The sequence below is a fragment of the Archocentrus centrarchus genome, chromosome 11, assembly GCF_007364275.1.
Source record: "Archocentrus centrarchus isolate MPI-CPG fArcCen1 chromosome 11, fArcCen1, whole genome shotgun sequence".
NCBI classification, from domain to species: Eukaryota; Metazoa; Chordata; class Actinopteri; order Cichliformes; family Cichlidae; genus Archocentrus; species Archocentrus centrarchus.
Window position 1 is genome coordinate 29320079 of NC_044356.1, and position 22838 is coordinate 29342916.

At 40.5% G+C, this 22838-nt stretch overlaps 1 protein-coding gene across 1 annotated transcript in view; it reads right to left on the bottom strand.

The window, feature by feature from the left end:
- Positions 1-22838, bottom strand: part of trappc9 (trafficking protein particle complex subunit 9) — a 244221-nt gene that overhangs the window by 135978 nt on the left and 85405 nt on the right. The window contains 1 exon segment of the mRNA XM_030741516.1: positions 17424-17542. Within this exon segment, the coding sequence (XP_030597376.1) occupies positions 17424-17542 (119 nt within the window).

Below are 22838 nucleotides of genomic sequence, written 5' to 3' on the forward strand. Positions count from 1 at the left end.
GGAAACTGAGAAATCACCTGAGGGCATTCGGATGCAGTATGTTCATTTGGAAAGATGCTAGAACTGCCTCTCATATCCATTCCTGTGTGTCAATCACTGAGCCAATCAGCTGGGCACCCCAGGGTGAATAACTTACAGAAAAAATAGTGAGGAGTTAAACAGCAGTCTGAAGAAAGCTGCAGTGAAATCCAAATCAAATGTTGGACAGGACTAAGTTGCCAAATACCCCACAGATACTTGGAAACTGATGCCAAGCACTCATTACTGAAGACATCATATGATGCCTTCAAACTTGATGCAACATGCTGGCAACAATATAAGCACGTAAGATAGACTGCAGAGCCTTTTATTTAAAAAGTTTATCAATGCATAAGTCAACCATTCTTTGGTTCTATGTGTCTGGATTTTAGCCATGCAAGAGGCACTATCAACATATTTGTGGCCTTGACACAGCTTGAAATTATGATGTTTCTGCTGAGCTTGTTGGGAACAGATTCAGAGAAGGGCAGGGGGACTGATAAGAGTGAGTATGTTTTCTATTGGCCCAATGGTGTAATGACTTTGTAATAATCGCTAGATGATGAGGAGCGAGGGCGATGTGAACAAGTCTGTTGATCTGACAGCCGATGGGGGATAGAGCATCTAAAACTGCTCGGTAACAACCAGGCTGCATGCAGACAAAAATAGCTGTCATTGCTGACAGGGAAAAGAAGGAAGGTTTTATTTATTTATATATATTTTTGGTAAAAGAGATGACCCAGTGATGCACACAAGTTACCATAGCATGGTATAATCACTTCACCAGCTCCAAAACCTCCCAAAAAACCTCAACAGCCTATGTGGAAGAGTCCAGAGCAGATCCATTTAATGATGGTCCTGACATTTCTGCCCACAGCGTTTATAATGTCACGCTCTGCACCCCTCACAGTTAGGGTTTGCCTCTGATGTGGCAATTAGGATGGGAGACATTTTAAAGAGTGGGTGAGGAGCCTTCCCAACTATGAGGAATCTGTGATGAAGGGGGTTGCGAGATGTCAAGCTCAAGTTATTATAGGAGATGGAGGATTGCGGAAATACTGCCACAAAATGTGAAAGGCACTGTATGACACTAATTCCCTCCAGCAGCTGTACTTAGCTGCATCATTCAGGTAATGTGATTGTTAGTGTGACATGTAGTCAGAAAAAAGTAGAAGCATAAGTGATGCTAATAATCATGTTTACACTGAGATAACTGCCATTAAGCTGATATTAAGTTGTAATCACATTTTATACAAGTCAACATCACCTACTGTGGTCTCAAATGATACATCCTGAATGTTGAAATGATAAGTAACACAATCATTATTTGATTCATATTGCTATTAATATCCTGGTTTCACAGTCTTATTTAGATTTTCACTTATCATATTTACACTACTGGCATAAAGCTGATGCTGGTTGTGCATGTCACACAGTATTCTTCTTCCAGGGGTCTGGATAAAGGGGGGCCTGAGGTATCAATGCCCAACCTAAAACTTTATTGCAACCATCTGTGGAAATTACTGGGGGAACAAGAAGGGCCAGCTGCCCCTCTTTGTAACAATACTGCTCAAAAAACTAGAACACTTTTTAATCAGAGTTCAGCATCAAGTCAATTAAACTTCTAGCATATTGATCTGATCAGATAAGCAGCAGAGGGGATTGTTAATCAGTTTTAGCTGCTTTGGTGTTAATGAAATTAATAACAGGTGCACTAGAGGGGCAACAATGAGGCAACCCCCACAACAGGAGTGCTTTTATATGTGGAGGCTACTAAAATTTTCCCTCCTCATATTTTCTGCTTTTTCACTAGTTTTAGATTTGGCTAGTGTCAGTGTCACTACTGGTAGCATGAGGTGATACCTGGACATTACAGAGGATGCACAGGTAGTCCAACTCCTCCAAGTTGGCATGTCAACACTTGTCATTGCCAGAAGTTTTGCTGTGTCTCCCAGCACAGTCTCAAGAGCATGGAGGAGATTCCAGGAGACAAGCAGTTACTCTAGGAGAGCTGGACAGGGACCATAGAAGGTCCTTAACTCACCAACAGGACCGGTATCTGCTCTTTTCTGCAAGGGCTTTATGAGGGTGGCCTGAGGGCCCGAGATCTTCTAGTGGGCCTTGTGCTCATTACTCGGCACTGTGGAGCCCAATTGGCATTTGCCATAGAATACCAGAGTTGGCAGGTTCACAGCTGGTGTCCTGCGCTTTTCACAGATGACAGCAGGTTCACCGTGAGCACATGACAGATGTGAATGGGTCTGGAGAAGCCGTGGAGAACATTATGTTCAGCATGATTGGTTTGGTGGTGGGTCAGTGATGGTCTAGGGAGGCATTTCCATGGAGGGATGCACAGAACTCTATGGGCTAGGCCACAGCACGCTGACTGCCATTACTGTAGGTATCAGGATGAAATCCTTGGACCCCTTGTCAGACCCTACACTGGTGCAGTGGTCCTGGGTTCATTTGAACATTTGGATTGCTCCATTGACCTAGTCCATTATTTTGGACCAGGTCAATGGAGCAATGTAATTTTAATGTAAATCTCTCTAAAATTACCCAAAAATATACTGCATTAATATTGTGCTGTTTTTACTTTAATTAAATATTTTCAAGCATGTAGACATACAGTATAATTTGTAAAACAAAATAAATAAAATAAAATAAATCTGTGAAGCAGAATAAATTATAATGGTTTCAATTCTTTTAATTATGCAATCTTACCATTCAGAACCACATTCAACATTTTTTCATTTTCATTCAACTTTATTTACAGTATTTATTTTTTATGATTAAGTACCTTCCATCATAGCCTCTAATATGAATGATATGCATGTTAAAACAGGTTTCCTCATAGCAGATTTGCTAACAAAATAGCACCAGACACACCGGCCTGGTTATGATTCATTATTCTGACCTGTTTCAGTTTCTGCAGTGCAAAACCTACACGTGTGCTGAGGTGGTGACATCCTCAGGAGGGACATACAGTCCACACAAGTCCACGGAAAATCAGAAGCCAATTAAAGCTTCTCTCCCCTCTTGAGCTTGCTGAAGCCCTTCAGGACCGTCCCTTCTCTCAAATCCTCTCTCGCTCTGCGTGCTTATCCAACAACACCGGGTTACCAGGGAAACAGCTGCGTGCAGCTTGTGCAAATATTTAAAACCACAGCTGCCTGACTGGTTACAACAGTAGGGTCATCACAGTCCTCCGATACTGGAGCCGAACAATGTACCTTCTTAATGCTGCTGTGCAACTTCTGTATACCCTTCAAATGTTAGTCGCCTACCTAATTTTAGTGGCTGTCAAATGCTTCATGTACCACAGATATACACTTGTTCTTAAACAAAATGTAATGTCAGGAAATCTGAACACCCTAATAAAAGTTCACAGTTACAGTTACAACTGCTTAATTAATAATGAAAGCTGATGAAGTCAAGACATATCTGCTACATATACAGTGAACCCTCGTTATAACGCGCTTCACCTCTCGCGGCCTCACTGTTTCACAGATTTTTTTAGTGCAGTTTTTTATGCTTTTTTTTTTTTCCTTTTTTTTTTAACAGTGTATGAACGCGCATCATGTTCTGCGTTCTGATTGGCTGTCAATCAATCTCCTCTGTCCCTCGTCTCTGTCCGGTACAGAATGTGTTCAGCTTGAAAACAGGTTTTGATCTTTGGTTTCCTTCTATAGTACTGTATAATAATTGTAAAAAATAAAGCTGACTACTTCGCGGATTTCGCCTATCGCGGGTTATTTTTGGAACATAACCCCCGCGATAAACGAGGGTTCACTGTATACATTTATCTGCAACAAGGTGTAACAATCACATGTATAATGGAACTTTTCTCTAATCCTCTTTATTTTAAGCTCTGCAATGTATCCTATTTACAGTGTTGCCAACTTGGCAACTTTGTAGCTATATTTACCGAGTTTTCAGACCCGTCTAGTGACTTTTTAATCAAAAAAAGTGACAAATCTAGACTTTTTCTGGTGTTATTGGAGACTGCACGTGAAAGCACTGATCATTCTGCAGTTACTGTCCTCAGCGAGCAGCGGTGCTGCTGTGAGCTCCTCCCCCGTCCCAAAGCACTGACAGACGGTTAGTCTCACAGTCGTTTCGCGCAGCAATCCCCACTGCAGTCAGAGCAGAGAGGAGACCCACACACTCTACTCCGCGTCCACAGTGCAAATGAATCACACATGCCCAAAGAGCGGGATGTAAATGTACATGTTTCTTCACTGTCGCACTAAAATAAATCACTGCATTTGACTCACACAGCCTCAGTCACTTACTGTATTCACCTCTTCCACGTAAGCTAAACATCTAGCTAGCTCATCATGTCGCAGTCTAAACTATACAGTCAAAAATACAGAAAGGAGTGGGAATCAAACCCTGAATTCAAAGGCTTGTTGAAGCCGTTTATTGGGGATGATACGCCACCATACTGCCTGTATTGTAAGGCTGATTTCTACACAAATCTTTGTGATATTAAATAAAAAAACATACTCAAAAGCCAAAGTCTTATAACAGTTTCACCCAAAGCAAGCTGCCATTGATGAGTAAAAGAAATTGACTGCAAAAAAGGCTGAAGCCACCATGGCATTATCTATGGCTCATCACTGATCCATGCTGGCATGTGATCACATTGGGGAAGAATGTAAAGCTGCTTTTTTCAGACTCCACTGCTGCTACTCACTTCAAAATGCACAGGAAAAATTAATGGTGTTCTAGCACCATACCAGAGGTGCCCAGAGTGTCAGCCTACTCCTTGATGAGTCCACATTACAACTACATGCAAATGACCAATTGTGTAAATTAGGTAAGGACATCATATACCAACTTCTAGCTTGGGCAGGATGCTTTAACAGACTGGGTAACATACGTAAGCATAATGTTTTAACATGAATGGCAAGAGATGCTAAGAGCCTGATTGTTAATGAAACTATGATGTTCCTGAACCTAAGCAATGAGTTTTGGTGAAGTCTTTATCTGCTGCTTTTATTGCTGTCAAGTGATCGACTTCCACTCGCAGGGACTTAAATTTAGACAGTAAACTAATCCTTAGCTATTGTTAACAGTGTTTGGGCACTTACTCATACAATGCAAACCACAGGAAGTATTTCCTGTGAATTCTGATAATAAAAGGACCATTTCATCCAGAGTAATTTGATCTCTTGTTTAAGTGTTGACTAATTTGCTTACATACTGTTCAATCTGATTAGAGGTTGTGAGTCATGTAAGGAAAGGAAAGAGGATGGACAGCAGCACTGTATTTTGTCAGGGTTAGAGTTGCACCTTTAAGCGATGCAGGTTTGCAACTGCACACATGCAGAGTTTTCTCTGTTCATGTGTGATCAGAGGTAAACAGAGGGTCCACGGGTGCCTCAGACACCAAACGGCTGCTCCTTTATGTAACCCTGTGGTCCAGTACAGGTGTCGCACCATTTACCAGCTGGAGTGACTACAGGAAGAAGCCTCTCATCACCCTTTGGACCCCACTGCAGTTCTTATACATCAGCAGCAGCCAGTCAACTACAAAGATGTGAAATCTGCTTTGAAGATAGAGCCGAGAGCACCAAAGCCCAAAAAAAAAGAAAAGATAAAATGCATGCCGGTGCATGAGCAAACACACACACACACACACACACGCACACACACACACACACACACACGCACACACACACACACCACCTGCAAACTCTTACAAACACACAGCACCAAAATATAAAAAAATGAACAAAGACCTGCCAAAAGAAAAGTAGATGTGCTGGACGGCGGTTCACACTGCTATACAAACATCCTGTCGAGGGTGACTTTGGTATAGCCAAAGGTGATCTGATTGACACCAGTTCAGTCACTGAGCACAGGCAGCATATGGAGCCACGCTTGGCCTGCCTCACTGGATTTCACACATGGATTCAAGTCCAGCAAGCATGATGAAATGCTTGATTCTCTACTAATTTCACCCCCTAGGCTTGCATACACCAGCAATTTCACACACATGAACACACACAGAGAGAAGCCAACAAACAAAACTTCACCATGACCTTCTTGGGGGCTTCTTGGCGCTGAATTTTGCACGGAGCCTCATTTACTTGATCTCAGCAGGTCGTGCTGTCTTTGATATTTTTGGACTTGTTACTTGTTACTCGTACTTGTTACTTTAGCTGACTTTTAATTGATAACCTGTCAATTAAAACATTAACTTAAAAGTACATGTTTCCATTTGTGGAGTACATTGTGACCTGGAAGTGACCTCTGTCACCTTATCTCCAAAAGCCAGGTTAAATGAAGAACAGCTAACACTCTTCACTCACATATACTGCAAACTCAAACTATGTTGAACATGTATGTCCTGTGCTTCTTCGTGCACTTGCTGTTCATTCGCAGTGTCTCTGCTGGCTCCCCTGAGGCAGTCATGTTACTGTAGTAAACAGCACTGTTTTTAGCCACCATTTTAACAAACATCACATTTGCTTCAAGGTACTTTCATACATTTCACGGACGTTTAACACATCAAGAAGGTTCTAGGTTTGATTCTGGGTTCTCCATGTGTTCCAGTGGTGCTAGTCACAGGCCGTATTCAAAAAAAAAAAGAAGCCAGGAGCAACAAACTCTGCCCCCAGCAGACATTTTACTTGATTTGAATGTGTCTGTCTCATAAACATGTCCAAACACTGAATCACAAAGAGAACAGGTCCTATTGTCCACGCCCATAATTTTCCAACGTTGAGAATACGTGATTTGTCAGGTGGGCAATAACAGAGGAATTAAGTGATTGGATCGATAAAGTCAAAAGTTGCGGCATATATCCGGATCAAATCCCAACCAAATAAATTAGGACCAATGTTATTTGGACAGATGAGAACAAAGTGGAGATGTTTGGCCATAATTGGCCACAGTGAAAATCGAACAGCATATCAGCACAAAGACCCTCAACTACCAAGCACGGAGGTGGAGGGGTGATGATTTGGGCTTGTTTTGCAGCCACAGGACCTGGACACATTGCAGTCATTGAGACGACCCTGAACTGCTCTGCATACCAGTGTATTCCAGAGTCAAATGTGAGGCCATCTGTCTGACAGTCAAATTGTGTCATGCAACAGGACAATGACCCCAAGCAGCAAATGCACAACAGAATTGCAGACAAAGTCAGGGATCAAGGTGCTGCAGTGGCCCAGTCAAAGTCAACCTAACTGGAATGGTGTGGTGGGAGCTTAAGGGAGCTGCACATAAACAAATACTGACAAACCTCACTGAACTGAAGCAATGCTGTAAAAAAGAGTGGGCCAAATTTCCTCTAGAAAAAGTGACAGGGAAAACATTTACTTCAAGTTATTTACTGCTACAGGTGGTCACAGGACCACATAAAGTCCGGTAAAAACTGTCTTTTTCACACAACTGCAGCTATCATCAGGCCACATGATAATTAAACACAAAAATATTCCTCAACTTGAAATAAATCAGTCAACCAATGTATGTGGTATGACTGCAACTAACAAATTGCCAAATGTGAAATCTCAAAATGCTCGCTGTATTCTGAAAAAAAAAACAAAAAAAACAACAATAAATTCAACCAATTTGGCCCAGAAGTTACTTTTCATTGTAAAAATATTCTACAATATTTCAGATTTGAGAAATATTCTCACCATTTTCGTCCTATCTGCACATCTTTCTTCACCCTCATTTTAAATATGAGAGCGAACACATTTATTAAAAGATATATGTGAATTATAATATGTAGACAGTAATTCAAACGCCAAAGTTTAAATCTCAGTACTTTTTTGAATAAAAATAAATCCTTCTTTGTGAAATCTAAAGAGCTATGGGGCAAGCCAGTCGACCAACTGTTGCTCTACTAATAAAAAGCTGCCTGGGAGCTCAGACAGAGTTATGCATTTTACATGAGTGGTAATTAGAAAGAGGAATACAAAACTCAGATGTCCCTGGGGAACATGTCTTAATGGACCAGATCATTTGGCCATCAGTTAGAGACAGGAGGCCCCAAATCACAGCGTTAGCACTAACATGGCTGTGACAGGCCATCAGGGAAAAGATGAATGACGCTGACTCGTCTTCCTCGTGCATTTATATACGAGCACATCCAGGATGTAGGAGCTAAATACTGAATAAGACGACTTGTGTTTCATCTGCGGTGCTCCCTTTGCATGTTGCAACTAGGGTCAGCCCGTCGCTTTAGATTTCCTGTAAAGCGACAGGCTGACTTTCTGCTAAACAGTAAGGTGGCCCTCCAGGCTTGATGACTCTCAGAGGAAATCAAGCACTCCCTTAAACAGTTTGCTTAAATATCAACGATTCTCACTTGGGCAAATCTCAAAGGTTTAATTTGAGGAGTCATGCATGCACAGAAGCAAACCTAAAAAGGAAATGCTAAATGCAAGGCAAAATTTATTTATTTTTTTGTATTTTATCAGGAGGAAATGCAGTAAATTATACATTGTATTATTACATCTGGGCTCATCAAACGACTATCTGAAACGACTATATGAAAGAGCCTATAGCAAGCCTTACGACGTTTCTGTAGCAAACAGGGAAACAGATGCAACAAAAAAAAAAGAAGAAGAAATAACCTGTAAATCTCTGGAGGTTTTCACACATACATATTGGTGACATATCCCCCACCCCTAACACCATCTATTTTCTTATTTCTCCTCACTCGTGTTTCCCCACGCCGACTCTCACAGAGGCACGAAGGATGTGGTTGCTGCAGCCCGGAGACAACACGCAGGCATATACTGATAAAGTAGGGAAGGTGAAGGTGTTAGGGGTACAGCTGTGGTTTGTAGCTATGATTTCAAACCACAATCAGTGATGACTGTGTTGTGCAAACAGGTAAATAAAGTACAAGGGAACAAAAACGTTGGCAAACATCCAGTAGCACTGCGCAGCGAGTGGGTTTTCTGTGTACTCAGGATGATGATGATGCCTTTTGGTTAGTTGTAATTGTCTTATATTCCCTCATCTCTCAAGCTAGTTAGAAATCTAATCAGGACCTGATGTGAAAATCTAAAACCAGACAATTGCAGTGTATACTACGCTATCACCTAAAACCCCCATCAATCATGGGAAAGATGAGATATTTAGTCATGACGCTAGTAAACAGTAATGAGGGACATATTATCGTCAAAACAAGTAAAAAATATGAATTCCCAACCAAATAAAACTCCTGAATTCTAACAAAGCAAAAGCTGATTCCACTTTTACTTCATGTCTCATCTGTAATGGAATCCAAAAACTAATTGGGTGATGTGCAATAATGAACTCAGACATGACAGAGTTCAGTCTTTTATGTAGACAAAATGGTATTTGCATTGACAAACTACACAGCTGATGCAATGACTCAAATAATAGCTTGAAACAATAAACCCATATTTTTTGGAAAGACAACAGTCGTTTCAGATTTAATTCCTAGGTGTCGAGACCGGCTTCAGAGCCAGGCTCTGTTCAAGAGTGATTGTCTATTCAATAACACTGCCTCCAGTTTTAACTGTGCAGACGGTTATATTATTTGATTTTTTTATTCAATTTTCTATAAATGTTGTCTTCCCATCATCCACAGCTGAAAACAGTGGAAAAAAGAAATTATACCTAAACACAAGCAAAGCTTCCCCTCAGTTTTTTCAACTGAGCAGCTTAGTTTAATATGAGGAGTTCTCTAATACCTGATGGGATGGAGTTCTATGGTAAGCACAGGTTGTGGGACATACCCCCATAAATTTATCACTTGTCACTCTAGATTTTCATAGCTTAAAAAGAGAGAGAGAGAGATAGAGAGAGAAAGAAAGAAATGGCCAGGGATTAAGCTACATTCAACTTTAAATGTTTAATTTATTCTAACGCTAAATCTTTAGCATCCAATGGCTAAATCATCAAAGTATTAAAAGAAATAATAATAAATTGCTACCCAAAGCAGCATAAAACTGAACATAAAGTTGGTTGTGGATTTGTGGGTAACCCAAAGGGGAGAGAAAAGAAAGAACATTTTTAATCCTGCGCCAAGGAAAAGAAAATCATTCGGTTGTTCAGCTGGAGTTTCACACTTGGGCAGACAACTGTGGCAGTTATAAATATCTATATCACGAGCCAGGATCCGTATATGTGAAGAGAGCTGAACTGCCATCGGCAGGGCTGAGCTTCTAAAAATAGCACGGAGGCTGGCTGGCAGGCAGAGAGCCGACTCTGACTGTCTCCACTGGATTTGATTAGCCCTGAACAAGCTCTACCCATCCACCCCAACAACTCCCCAACTACACTTACCCAACACTGTGTGTGTGTGTGTGTGTGTGTGTGTGTGTGTGTGTGTGTGTGTGTGTGTGTGTGTGTGTGTGTGTGTGTGTGTGTGTGTGTGTGTGTGTGTGTGTGTGTTGGACAGCATTTCTTGTCCGAAGGCTCGGCTCTTTCTCAGTGCACACAGCCACAGGCGCACTGTCTTACTGTTTCAAAAGTGCTTACATTGCCTTTTCTGAAGCACGATTCAATTTTCTTGTTGCCAGCATGTTTAAGATTAATATCTTGGCAAAGGACAGGTTTTTGAGTGCTTAGACTAAATCCTTCCTGAAGAGATGTTGAAAGTGGAGCTGCTAAAGTCCTGATGAGACCTGAAAGAGTTTCCAATTTTAAATTTTAAAATAAACCAATTATTATTCATTATTTTAACATTAATGGATGTGTAATAATTTAGATTTGTGTTAATACGGTGTGTCAAACAGCGACCCCGTCAACATGAATTTCATTCAGTGGCAGATTAACCCACAGTGAGGGAAATCTGAGGCTTTGAATCTGTGGACACTTCCACTGAAAGCTGATGAAAACTATTTTTAGTCGTAGCCGGAGGACCAGCTGTCATCACCAGGTATGATCCTTCAAACAACAGTTTTCACTCTTCACAAATTTGAGGATCACGACTGAATTGCGGAGGGGAACAGAATGAGACTTCAGGGAGCAGCAGTGTTAAAATCCATCCAGTGGTGCAAAAGAATGTGACCTTAAAGGGAAAATGGGCCAATTAAGGTCAGGTAGTGTTTTGGATCTTCGTGCGCTAGAACATTTGGATTGCACCTGACATATTCTACAGTCACTTGTCAGGTTACACAGCTCAAATAATTTATATTGCTGCAGTTCAGGAACAGGTAAAGGTTTCACGTTTTTCAGAGGTGTTTCAGAGGTGTTGATGCAACTGAAAATCAAAATACTTCTTCACATTATTACTGCAGTGCAATACGATAATACCACTCAGGCAGACCCAGGAAGAGCTACAGAGGAGGGATCGGGTATACTTTATAATCCAACACAGTAAAACTGTTGAACAGGCACAGTCATACATAGATTATATTTAATTATTTTAGAGAATAGAAAAAGCCCTGAGCATCAAATCCACCTCGAGAGCCACTGTCAGAGGCATTACTGCAGAATCCACTGCAGTAATATCTTATAAATGACCACCTGCAATGAGACTATTTCATTTCATATTTGGCTGGGTTAAGAGGTGCAAGTCACATTGAAAATTGTGCACTCTAAGACCCCTGATGCTGGCAGGAGGAAGCCCAGTAAAAGCTCTCTCTCCCTCAGAATGTTTGACTCAGGGGAACACATACATCTGCACTCCAGCCGCAATCTCTATACTCCAATAATGTGGCATTATGAACAGGAGAGCAAAATTGCACCGGATGCAGCTTCACAGCACGCTGGACATTTGGTGTTTTGAAGATAATCGCCGAACGTGTCTGAGGGGCCGGCCTATTTCTGTATCACAGCTTCCCCTCAAAATGCCCCTGATGACATCGAGTGAGCACTGAAGAAAGGTTCACAGGAGGGCTAAGTGAATGAGCAGGAGTGCACACCAGCCAGCATTACAGTGAGTCACTGTTACTGTTACTCAAGTCAGCCTACACCTGAATCCCCGGGTGAAAAAGTTGGGGGTCCACATCCTCAGAAAACTCTGTAGCTGCTCCTGCTCTGGGTAGCTTCATGGATACCCAACAGAGACAAGCACAGCAGAAGTGCTGGCAGAAACAATCAAATATAACTGAGCTTCAGGAGGTGACGCACTCCCACTGAGGACAGACAGGTGGAATGAGACATAAAGCTGTGGTGATGGGGTGAGGGCAGTAATTGACAGTGTCAGAGAAACCAAGTTGTGGACATGCCCTCGCTCTCATAGGAGATGAGTCATTGAAAATTTGAAGACGATCAGGAAAAAGCAGCGTAACACAATTTATTGAAGAAAACATATAGAAACATATGCCCGTCAATTAATAGTACACACATTTGGTATAGGTGCTAAAAAATAAATAAATAAATCACACACAAAGAGAGATATGCAGAGAACAGGGTGCTGTACTGCCAACCAGTTTGGCTAGAAGGTTTTCAATTTCCGGTGCATCTGTCCATCCATCCCCCTGGCCAAAAACTGTTATTATCAGCTAATACAAATTCTCTCTCATCCGATCATGCACACACAATGACAAATTAAGACCTGTATAATACTAGCAGGACACTAAAAGGCACATGCAGAAATAGCTCAAAGAAAAAACTAATTCACAAAAGCATAAGCACTTCCTGAAAACGGATAATCAGCTGGTTAAAAATACCATCTCACAACAATGGTACCGTTATGGTTCCATATTATAAACAAATTTCCATCACTGGGTTTCTGAATTAATGTGGGCTGCTACTATGTCCACCAATATAGAAAGAGAAAACAAATAAAGACATATGGAAGAAAGCGCTGCTGGCAGTCATGCCAAAATAGCTTCCCAGAAACAACCACGTCACAAGAATATCAATATTGGCCGATCCCAGAAAAACACAGATTGGATTTAATAACAGCATTTACTGTGCCCAATGCCAAATTTTGCTCTCTGCAATATCTGTGCATGACAGCTACATTATGGTTAAGATTAGTATGACTGTTGTTGATGCAAATACTAAAAATACTGTAATAGAAGGGCAAAATTTTATGAGGTTCAAATGAGCTCTGAGGAATGTCAGGAAGCAAGCAGGCTCTGACTTAGCTATGCTGCAAGAATACAGCAATGCCAAGTTTGTTATTTTAGTTTATAAGGTAATTTGAATATGGCTGACTTTATTCAGTTCATCCATGTTAGCCAGCAAGCTACTGCTAAATAGCACTAGCCAAAAGAGGGAGAGCTCAGGATCGGACCTTATCCCCAAAATTAAACAATCCCTCCATGAATGGAATACCCCTCTGAAGTTGACTGTCCTTTTCTCCTTCATGCTGATCTAATTCCAGTTGTTAGAGGCTTCATTAGATAAAACTGGCTTTCTTCTCTCAAATGTTAGCATGCCTCCTAATGCGGACAATTTGTCACACCAATGCAGCAGCTTAGCTGGGTAACCATAACGTGCTCGTTCACTAACGTTCCCTCTAATATAATGTAAAACTTTCTGAAGCCACATCAGCCTTTGTTTTGCTGTCCTTATGTGGAGTTTATGCTGAAGTCTGTCTTTCACTCTGAGCCGTTGTTGATGTACGTAATTGTTGTTCTCTGCTGATGCTACAGGCTATTTAGAGGCAACTGTGAGAGTGAGGGAAAGTCTCACAGTTTTTTTTTATAAGTTACAATACAATCCATTCACACACTGGCAATAAAAAATAAACACCTAAAACATAAAAAATTGCATAAAGCATATTTAAATTCTTGGTGAAACTGTGAGATGTTAGATGCTAAACTTAAGACTGACCTCTACAGGTGATTTTACACATTATCCTGTTTCTGCCTTCATTTTAGTTTGAGTCTGGTTAATGTTCACACTGGTGATACCATATAGAGTGACCATTTTAGGTATGTCATCCTCTATCATCTGTGCCAAGGGGTGAAATGAAATTCTTTTGACTGACAGTAAGCCGTGCAGCACATGAACCCTTTACATTTATTCTCTCTGGTGTCATAAACAGGTCAGTTTTATAAAAGAAGGTGTAACCTCTAGAGCTCAGTTGTTTTGGATTTGGGGGGAAAAGTTATGGCCGATGTTAAAGTTTTTGTGGAACTTGACCTCTGACCTTTACAGTACCTTTGTGTAATTTTTAGTAGATGCATCTATGGTGTGAATTTGAACATTCTAGGTCACATTGTTCTCAAGTTACGGCCAACGTTTACGTTAGCTCGACTTTTTCTTCAAAACAGCCGAGCTAAAAACATAAATAGCAAGCATGTCAACACAGATCTGTATATGAAAGGAATACAGTTACTTGGGTCACTACTGTTTTACTGATTTAATCATTTTTCCCTTTGTTCCTATAGTGAGGACTTGCTGATTGCTTAAAGTATCCCTTGCTTGACTGTTCCTGACAATCAGACAGATTTATTAGTATGTTAGTTTGTGTATTGGTGCTAAAACAACAGAGCTGCTCTCATAAAATCTTGTGGTTGGACATTAATGCTTTCAAGTCAATGAACTGCAGCAGAGTGCACTTGGAAACAAATCAACAGCTCTTCTTTTTTTTTTTTTCCCCACCAATGTGGCACCAGAGCTGGAGTGAGCAAATTTCTACCTTTGTGTCTTTAAGTAACCAGATTTCAACATGTTTGAGAGCTGATTATTATGTTACATTACTAGCAGAAGTTGGGGTCATTTCCTTGGGAAAGTTCTTGTGGTGGCCCCTTTCATACCCTGTGAAGTCGGTGGTTCTAACTTTGGGCCAAGCAGTTTTGTGGTGTTGTGCTGATACCAGCATTTTTACAGCGGCACCTTTAATATTTTTATTTTGGTGGAAATATGTTGTTAACTCTTCTCTTTTTAGGAAGTCTCTATGTGGTCCTCACCTGATATTTACTGAAAGCTTTAAAAATCTACATCGTGCAGAACTTACTGGGATACTTGCCTACAAGGAAACAGGTAACTCTGTAATTTTTGTGTCTTACAATAAAAGTAGGAGGTCTGGTCCAATCATGAAAGCCTGTAAAAATGAAGCATATAATTACCCCCCCCTCCACTAAATGCAAACATCAAACTTACTGTATTGCTGGGATGTTGAACAGTGTCATGCCTGTTCCTCCCTTGTACGTCAAAATGTATTAAGAGCATGCTGGGTGCTGTAGGTTTGAGTCAAAGTGCTGAAAACAATACAGCCTATAACAACGATGAGTCATGCAGCTGCAAACCCAGAATAAATTTGCTATAGTATACAGACACAGGCTTGTGTTGAGCACACAGTGAAATGAATCACTCTGGTGTCTACTGCATGTCCAACAATACATCTACAAAAAGAAAAGGACAGAAAAAGCTCACACCCTTCCAGCCTGCTCTAACGCAGAATCCGAGCACAGCCAGAGTCTCTTTGTAATTGGCTTTACTTTTATCAAAGGTTCCAACATCATATTCTGCTTTAAAACTCAGAATCAAACGCTGCCTCTAATAAGCCTAACCACTGATTAAAATGTCCAGTCCATCTTAGACAATGCCTGGTTCTTTCCCCCCTTACAGTATGGGTAGTGGATATGTAACAATTTATGCAAAGAGTTTATAGTTTTACCAGAAAAGGTGCTGTGCAGCATGAAGAGGAGAAAGTACTGTAGGTTTTAACAATTACACAAACTTAATATAGAATTCTGATAATATCAAGATGTTCTCTGCACAGTGCACAGACTAATACCACAGCTGCTTTTGACCTTTCATTGCAGATTTTCCAAAGTAAAAACCAAAAGGCTCAAAACACAAAGGTGTCAATCATTTTAAATCCCATCTAATTCCAGCGCCATATTTTTATTCTGGGTATCTACTAGAATAACTGCATGATTCTAAATAATCCTTATATATCTTATACTGGGCACTGGTGTAGTCCCTCAGTTCACCACCTGCCTGAAACAAGCTGTTTAGCTCCCTGCCCCCTCCCATTATGCCAACTTTCTTCTGATTCGCTGCCCCTCGTAAACCGAGTTTGAACAGCAGGTGGGTTGAGCTTCTTTGTTCATAGCTATAGCTCCGCATCTGCAGTGACGATGTGAGGGATTTCTGCTCTCACTGCTATCGTGCAGGCCCAAGAGTAGGAAAAACTGATATCAAGGGTTTAGAGCAGACTGAAGCCTGAGCTTTTAACTCACAGGGATTATTGGTGCATATGCCGACCGAATTTTTTGAAAGCGTGGCCATGTTGGATATGGGCATCTACTATTCTAATAGCATATATGAGAGAAAATGAGGAAAAACACAGTAGCTTTAAGCTCAATACTTGAGCAATAATATTTTAGATCACAATTGATAATCATTTGAGGAACTGACAAACCGTTACAGCGGGGTCTCAGTCGTAACTTGTGTTTTGTTAGCTGATTACTTTCAGCTCATATGTAAAACTGTTTGTTTTGGGGGGGGTTTTGCCTTGCTTGTTTCTGTCTAGATGACTAGTAATCACACAAAAACATATAGAAACAGTGTTAAGTAAATACAGACTGTATTGCATTAGGATAAAACATTACAAAAACTTCTAGAAATTATAAACACCAGTCTAAGTTAATCACGTCTTAGACTATGAAAAAAAAGTAGTTTTTCCCCCCCAATAATTAGTCACCATACTGTCAACCTTTTCCAAGCAAAAGTTGTGTTTGGTAGCACACGTGAACATCAAACATCAACTGTGTTCTCTCTCTGCATGACTCACATAAGACAGACAGAGGTGCCACTGGCTTTCAAAGGTAACACAATGTAGTCCTCACACTTGCAGGTGTGCACTGTGCTACAGATGACCCTCAGCAACTAGACTCAGTCAGACCACCCATTTCTACCCCTCAGATAACCCCAAGTGCTCAGAGAAAGTATATTCCATGCTGATCAGCTCTTTCCTGTGCATTCTCATTCTGCTTGTCTCCTTTTCATCACTCTTCATTATGTGCCAGTGTAATTTTTTCCCTGTTCAGTCTTGGCATTTTGTGCAAAACCCTCTTTCTCCCCCCATTTCTAGGGCTGTGATAGAGCTCAGATTCAATGAGCAGAGTGCATCAGGAGCCAAGGTGAAACATCATCCACATAAAGGCACGGCTTCCACAGACATTTACCAGAAAGTCTAATTTGATAGTAAATTATGCCGTGGTTCTGATTTGACTTCTGCAGAACCATGCACACACTGTAAACAGAGTTATTGCTGTGAAGAGCAAGAGAGACAGAGGAAAAGTGAGAGAGTAAAGAAACTAACCTGAGATACTTATCATTTGAGAAAGGGTGCAGTGAGATTGCACCAGAATGAAAATGCATTTTCACTACACTATGCTACGAGCCTGAGAACACAAACAAACCGTTTGGTTTGTTTGTGTTCTGCTTGTATTTTGATACTGCTTGTATTTTGCTTGTATTTTGATACTGAACCGAACAAAGCAATCCTGCTTCCTTTTTTTTTCTTCTCTTCACAGAAGCTTTTATTTACTCACCTTAACGTGGCTGTACTCAGCCTTGCTGGACTCGCTGCTGACGGGCTTGGTCTCAGGCCTGGGTTTGAGGACTTGGCGGAGGGGACTGGAGATTGGCAAGCCTGTCACACTGATTCCATCTGTTGACAAAGCACAGCAAAACACGGTCAGCAAAAAAACAAGGCTATCATTAAACAGAGGCTTGTGTATTTATACTGCTGTAGGATGTCATAAAATGATGTCACACTTCATAGAGTACTCCTCATAAGTACTATTACTTAGAAAGCCAGGAAAGAACTCAATTACATTTGATCCAGAGCAAAACCAGTTTAGTTCTGTTAGACAGAATCTGTCTTTTGAGTAATCTGTAGTCAAGATACACTATATTGCCAAAAGTATTCACTCACCCATCAAAATCATTGAATTCAGGTGTTCCAGTCACTTCCATGGTCACAGGTGTATAAACCAAGCACCTAGACATGCAGACTGCTTCTACAAACATTAGTGAAAGAATGGGTCGCTCTCAGGAGCTCAGTGAATTCCAGCGTGATACCATGATGGGATGCCACCTGTGCAACAAGTCCACTCAGGACATTTCCTCACCACTAAATATTCCACAGTCAGCTGTTAGTGGTATTAGAACAAAGTGGAAGTGATTGGGAATGAGAGCAACTCAGCCACAAAGTGGTAGGCCACGTAAAATGTCAGAGTGCAGTCAGCGGATATTGAGGTGCATAGTGCGCAGAAGTCACCAACTTTCTACAGAGTCAATCGCTACAGACCTTCAAACTTCATGTGATCTTCAGATTAGCTCAAAAACAGTGCACAGAGAGCTTCATGGAATGGGTTTCCATGGCCGAGCAGCTGCATCCAAACCTTACATCACCAAACACAATGCAAAGCCTCAGATGCAGTGGTGTAAAGCACACCACCACTGGACTCTAAAGCAGTGGAGACGTGTTCTCTGCAGTGACAAATCACACTTCTCGTTCTGCAATCTGATGGATCAGTCTGGGTTTGGTAGTTGCCAGGAGAACAGTACTTGTCTGACTGCATTGTGACAAGTGTAAAGTTTGGTGGAGGGGGGTTGTTCTTCAGGAGTTGGGCTCGGCCCCTTAGTTCCAGTCAAAGGAACTCTTAATGCTTCAGCACACCAAGACCTTTTGGACAATTTCATGCTCCAACTTTGTGGGAATAGATTGGGGATGGCCTCTTCCTGTTCCAACATGACTGCACACCAGTACACAAAGCAAAATCCATAAAGACATGGATGAGTGAGTTTGGTGTGGAAGAACTTGACTGGCCTGCACAGAATCCTGACCTCAACCTAATAGAACACCTTTGGGATGAACTATAGTGGAGACTGTGAGCCAGGCCTTCATCAGTGTCTGACCTCACAAATGCGCTTGTGGAAGAATGGTCAAAAATTCCCATAAACACTCCTAAACCTTGTGGAAAGCCTTCCTAGAAGAGTTGAAGCTGTTATAGCTGCAAAGGGTGGGCCAACATCATATCAAATCCTATAGATTAAACATGGGATGTTACTCAATGCGTGTGAAGACAGACGAGCAAATACTTTTGGCAACATAGTGTACATGAAGTGCATTCAACAGACAAGTCACATGGCATCGACAGAAACCAAAAAGGTGTTCATGGTTCTGCACTAGGAGAAATACTAAGCATAGAGAACGTTTAGAGGGAAGTGTTTAATTAAGACCTTGTTAAAGATACATACAAAAAAGTACATGTAAAAGTTTAAAAGAATTAGCAAGACTAAGTATAAAAGTAAGGAGTGGGTTACACTGTGTTAATCACTTCAAATGTGAGATAAAATGCTAGAATGTATTGCTACCTAGTAGTAGTAGCTAGATTTTCATAGATAAGTGGCATTTCATTAACTTACTATGTCAATATTAGCGGGGGAAAAAAACAATGAAGGAGCAGCTTTGTCTTGTTTCTTTAGTCTAATCTTTTGCCATGATTGTGCTCTGTATATGCTCATCATGTTACTTCTCTGGCTAGTGGAGTATCTCCAGTATCTCGCACATCTCTTCTTCTCATTATTTATTATGAGCAACTCACATCCCCCATAAATGTAAAGCTGCTTCTTAGATACTGGACTCTTACTTCCCTTCTCCCTTGCTGTTAATTGGCTCATGGCACTCCCTCCTACAACACTGCCTGGGCTATTTTACAGTCTATGTAGGTGCACCTTTGATGACTGCCAGCAAACAATGTGTTTTTTTATAGAATTTCAAACTGACCAAATGATCTCCTCACGCTAGCTACCTCGTGCTGTGTTACTCCCTCTATCCATTACCCTTGGGATGTAACAGCAACAAAAAATATTTTTAAAAAAATGTTATAGCATGTACAAGAACAAAGTGCATTTCTGGAAAATTCAAATAAATCTGCACAAAGTTAGAACCGTGCAATGCACAAACAAGTGAGAGTGCAGGTCGTCAGCTTGAAATAAAAAGGCTTGTTTAAAAAATACTTCAAGTTTAGTGTAATAGTTCTGCAACACTTACTGTAACTTGCATATGTGCCCTAAGAGAATGGTAATCTTAATAAGGACAGCAGCAATTCAGAGGAGCAGGGCTTGGTGAATGGTCAGATCAAATTATAAGGTCCACTGAAACTAATGCACAGTGATGAACCTTCAGAAAGGTTATGCTTTTCAGAGGTGTTGATTAACCTTCACGGTCATTTTGTAAGTTCTAGTGTGTAGTTCTGTTGACTTGTTGATTGCATTACACTGAGAGGTCTAATAATGTGTGTGCTCTCACGGACATAAAAGCATGTGTATACATAACAGGCCTACCTAACAAAACCAATTTTATCAGTGGACTCTATCTCAACACACTGTTATCATTTTTCTGATTAGATAGTAAACATACTTCATCCTTTCTACAACAATTGCTCTATAAAGCTATCCAATTTTCAAACTTTGAAATTATAGAAAATCTGGGATCACTGGGTTCATCGTACTATTGTGAACATGAGGATATAAACAAATGATTTTATGTCCATGACCTGAGAGAAGCAGCCTGGACACAGGAGCAGCTGCACAATCAGCAGCTGTTGGGCACCACCAGAGGGGCTGCTGTGCTTTGAACTCACTGAAACAATACACAAAAATGACGCCCACAGCTTAAGCTCTGACGTCAAAGGACTCATGTCACTCTCCGACGTCAGCGGGATGCGAAGCCCTGCAATTTCCCTTAGAGCAGGGAAATTACCGGCCTTTGCAGCAGCTCGGGCTATTGGGTTCATGATGGACATATTCAGAAACTGTCCAACTCTAAAATAGCTACATAGAAAATGGTTAAATAGAACCAAATGGAAGAGGACTTCTGTCAAATAAAGTCAGGGGGACAGTGTATGAAATTGCTTGTATGAAAAGACTGCATTACCATGCTGATGGAATTAATCTAAGTGAAAATTTGGATTATGCTAAAAATACAATAACAAATAAACAGGGAAGTGCTGCATTTCCAAGTAACAGAAATCAGCAGGAACAACAAATGAACACAGCTGCATCTGGCAGAAAAAGCTTAGTAACATAATAATAATTCATACAACAACAGAAACAACACTCACATATTTTCTTCTTGAATTTTCTTGATTAAATAAATAAGAGCAGCCCGTTCAAACGCATGATGCTTCAGGCTCTGCCGTCTCCAATTGCAGTCTATTTTAAATAAAGGCCCAATTCCCTTTTTTAGAACACATTAGTAAGGAAATAGGCACTTTCTGAGAAAATTCTCAAACTAATTCATTATCCACTGCCCACCTGCTGCAGATAAAGGGGACTTTGATCTAACTAGCCAGCAGCTTCATTTACGTACGGCTACAATAACAGATTTTTGAGGCCACCACAGGGCAACAGAAACCAGTTGAGAACGCAACATCCATTTACGTGATCATCAACTTTTATCATCAAGTTGCATTGCAGACTTGTTGGAAAACAATTTCTTATTCACACATCCAACTGTTACACTGTTATTCATTTAGACTGTTTTTTTTTTTCTGACCACCTGGCAAATGAAAGGCAAATAATAACTTGACTTAACTCTGGAGGAAAATATTTTTTGCTCAACTGTGTTCAACAGCTGGTAGGTAATTGTGTCTTTCTGCAGTTTTTATGCTGAGTACAGAGCTTTTTTCCAGCCAAACAAGAAAGTTGCACCTTATTACCCTGTAAAGACACTGTTACACATGTTTGAGGCGAGTATAATAAAGTGTTCATGCAATGAAATGCAGCTATACTACATGTCAGTAATTGTACTTAACTTCAAACAGATATAATATCAACTCCCATTAGTCCCATTCATATTAAAATTAAAAACATAACTGTATTGTAGAAAAAGAGCAGCACCAGCTGTCGCCTGCTGAATAGGACGAAAAGCTGAGTTTCCACCCATAACGTTTTTAGACCATCACGATACCAGAAATTTAGTCAGCAACAATTATCAGCAGAATTAGACAAGTCTCAATACTCCCCCATCAAAACAGGCATTTCTGTAAATAAAAGCAACAAGAATGGTTCCCAAGCAGCCTATTAATGTTACTATGTGGCATAATATTAGTTACAGTATGACAGATTAAGCATTATGTAACATTAGCCATTGCAAAATGTTTTAACCTTTGGAATACAACTGATTTCACAACAGCAATGCCAGATCTCCAAAAAAAAAAAGTAGTTTATTGCAGGATAATATAAGAAGTATAATGCTTTGGATGATGTTAACATACACCGAAACTTACTCAACTGATAATGGATTCTGAAGACTGATACAGAGGTTTGAAAAATCCTACATTACAATATATCAGCCAATGTTTTCTTTTTTTTTTCCTTTCAAAAACATAAAACATGAACAGATTTCCCTAACATTTGTTACGTGTAATTATTTACTCATTTACACTCTGAATCAGCTGTCGATAAACTGCTAATTTGAGAATATATCGGCTTGCCGATAAATCGCTCACTCTATTACTCAACTTGAATGTTTTACCCTCTCAGCTGGTATCTTTTTGTTCTGTCTAGCTGTTCTGTAGGTTAATCTTTCAAAGAGGGCTGGTAAAGGTCACATGCACAAAAAAAAAAAAGAGCTAATGATGTCTCAGAAGACTGCAAGGTGACAGATGACTCAACCTGTAGCTGGTACTACATATAAAGGCATGCCAATTAGCTTCCTGTTTCATCTATAGAAGCAGAACACCTGTCAATACATTCCTGAAGCCCATTAAAGAAAAAGAAAATCTCACATCTCACAAAATAATACAAAATAATCACAATAATTATGTAACTTCTTAGTTGCGAATTAAATGTGACTGGTCTGCTGACACAACCTCCTCTTATCGACTCATACGCTATGCCGTGCTTTTTAACAGATTAGATATACATCCAGGCTTAGACTCAGAGTGTCAGCA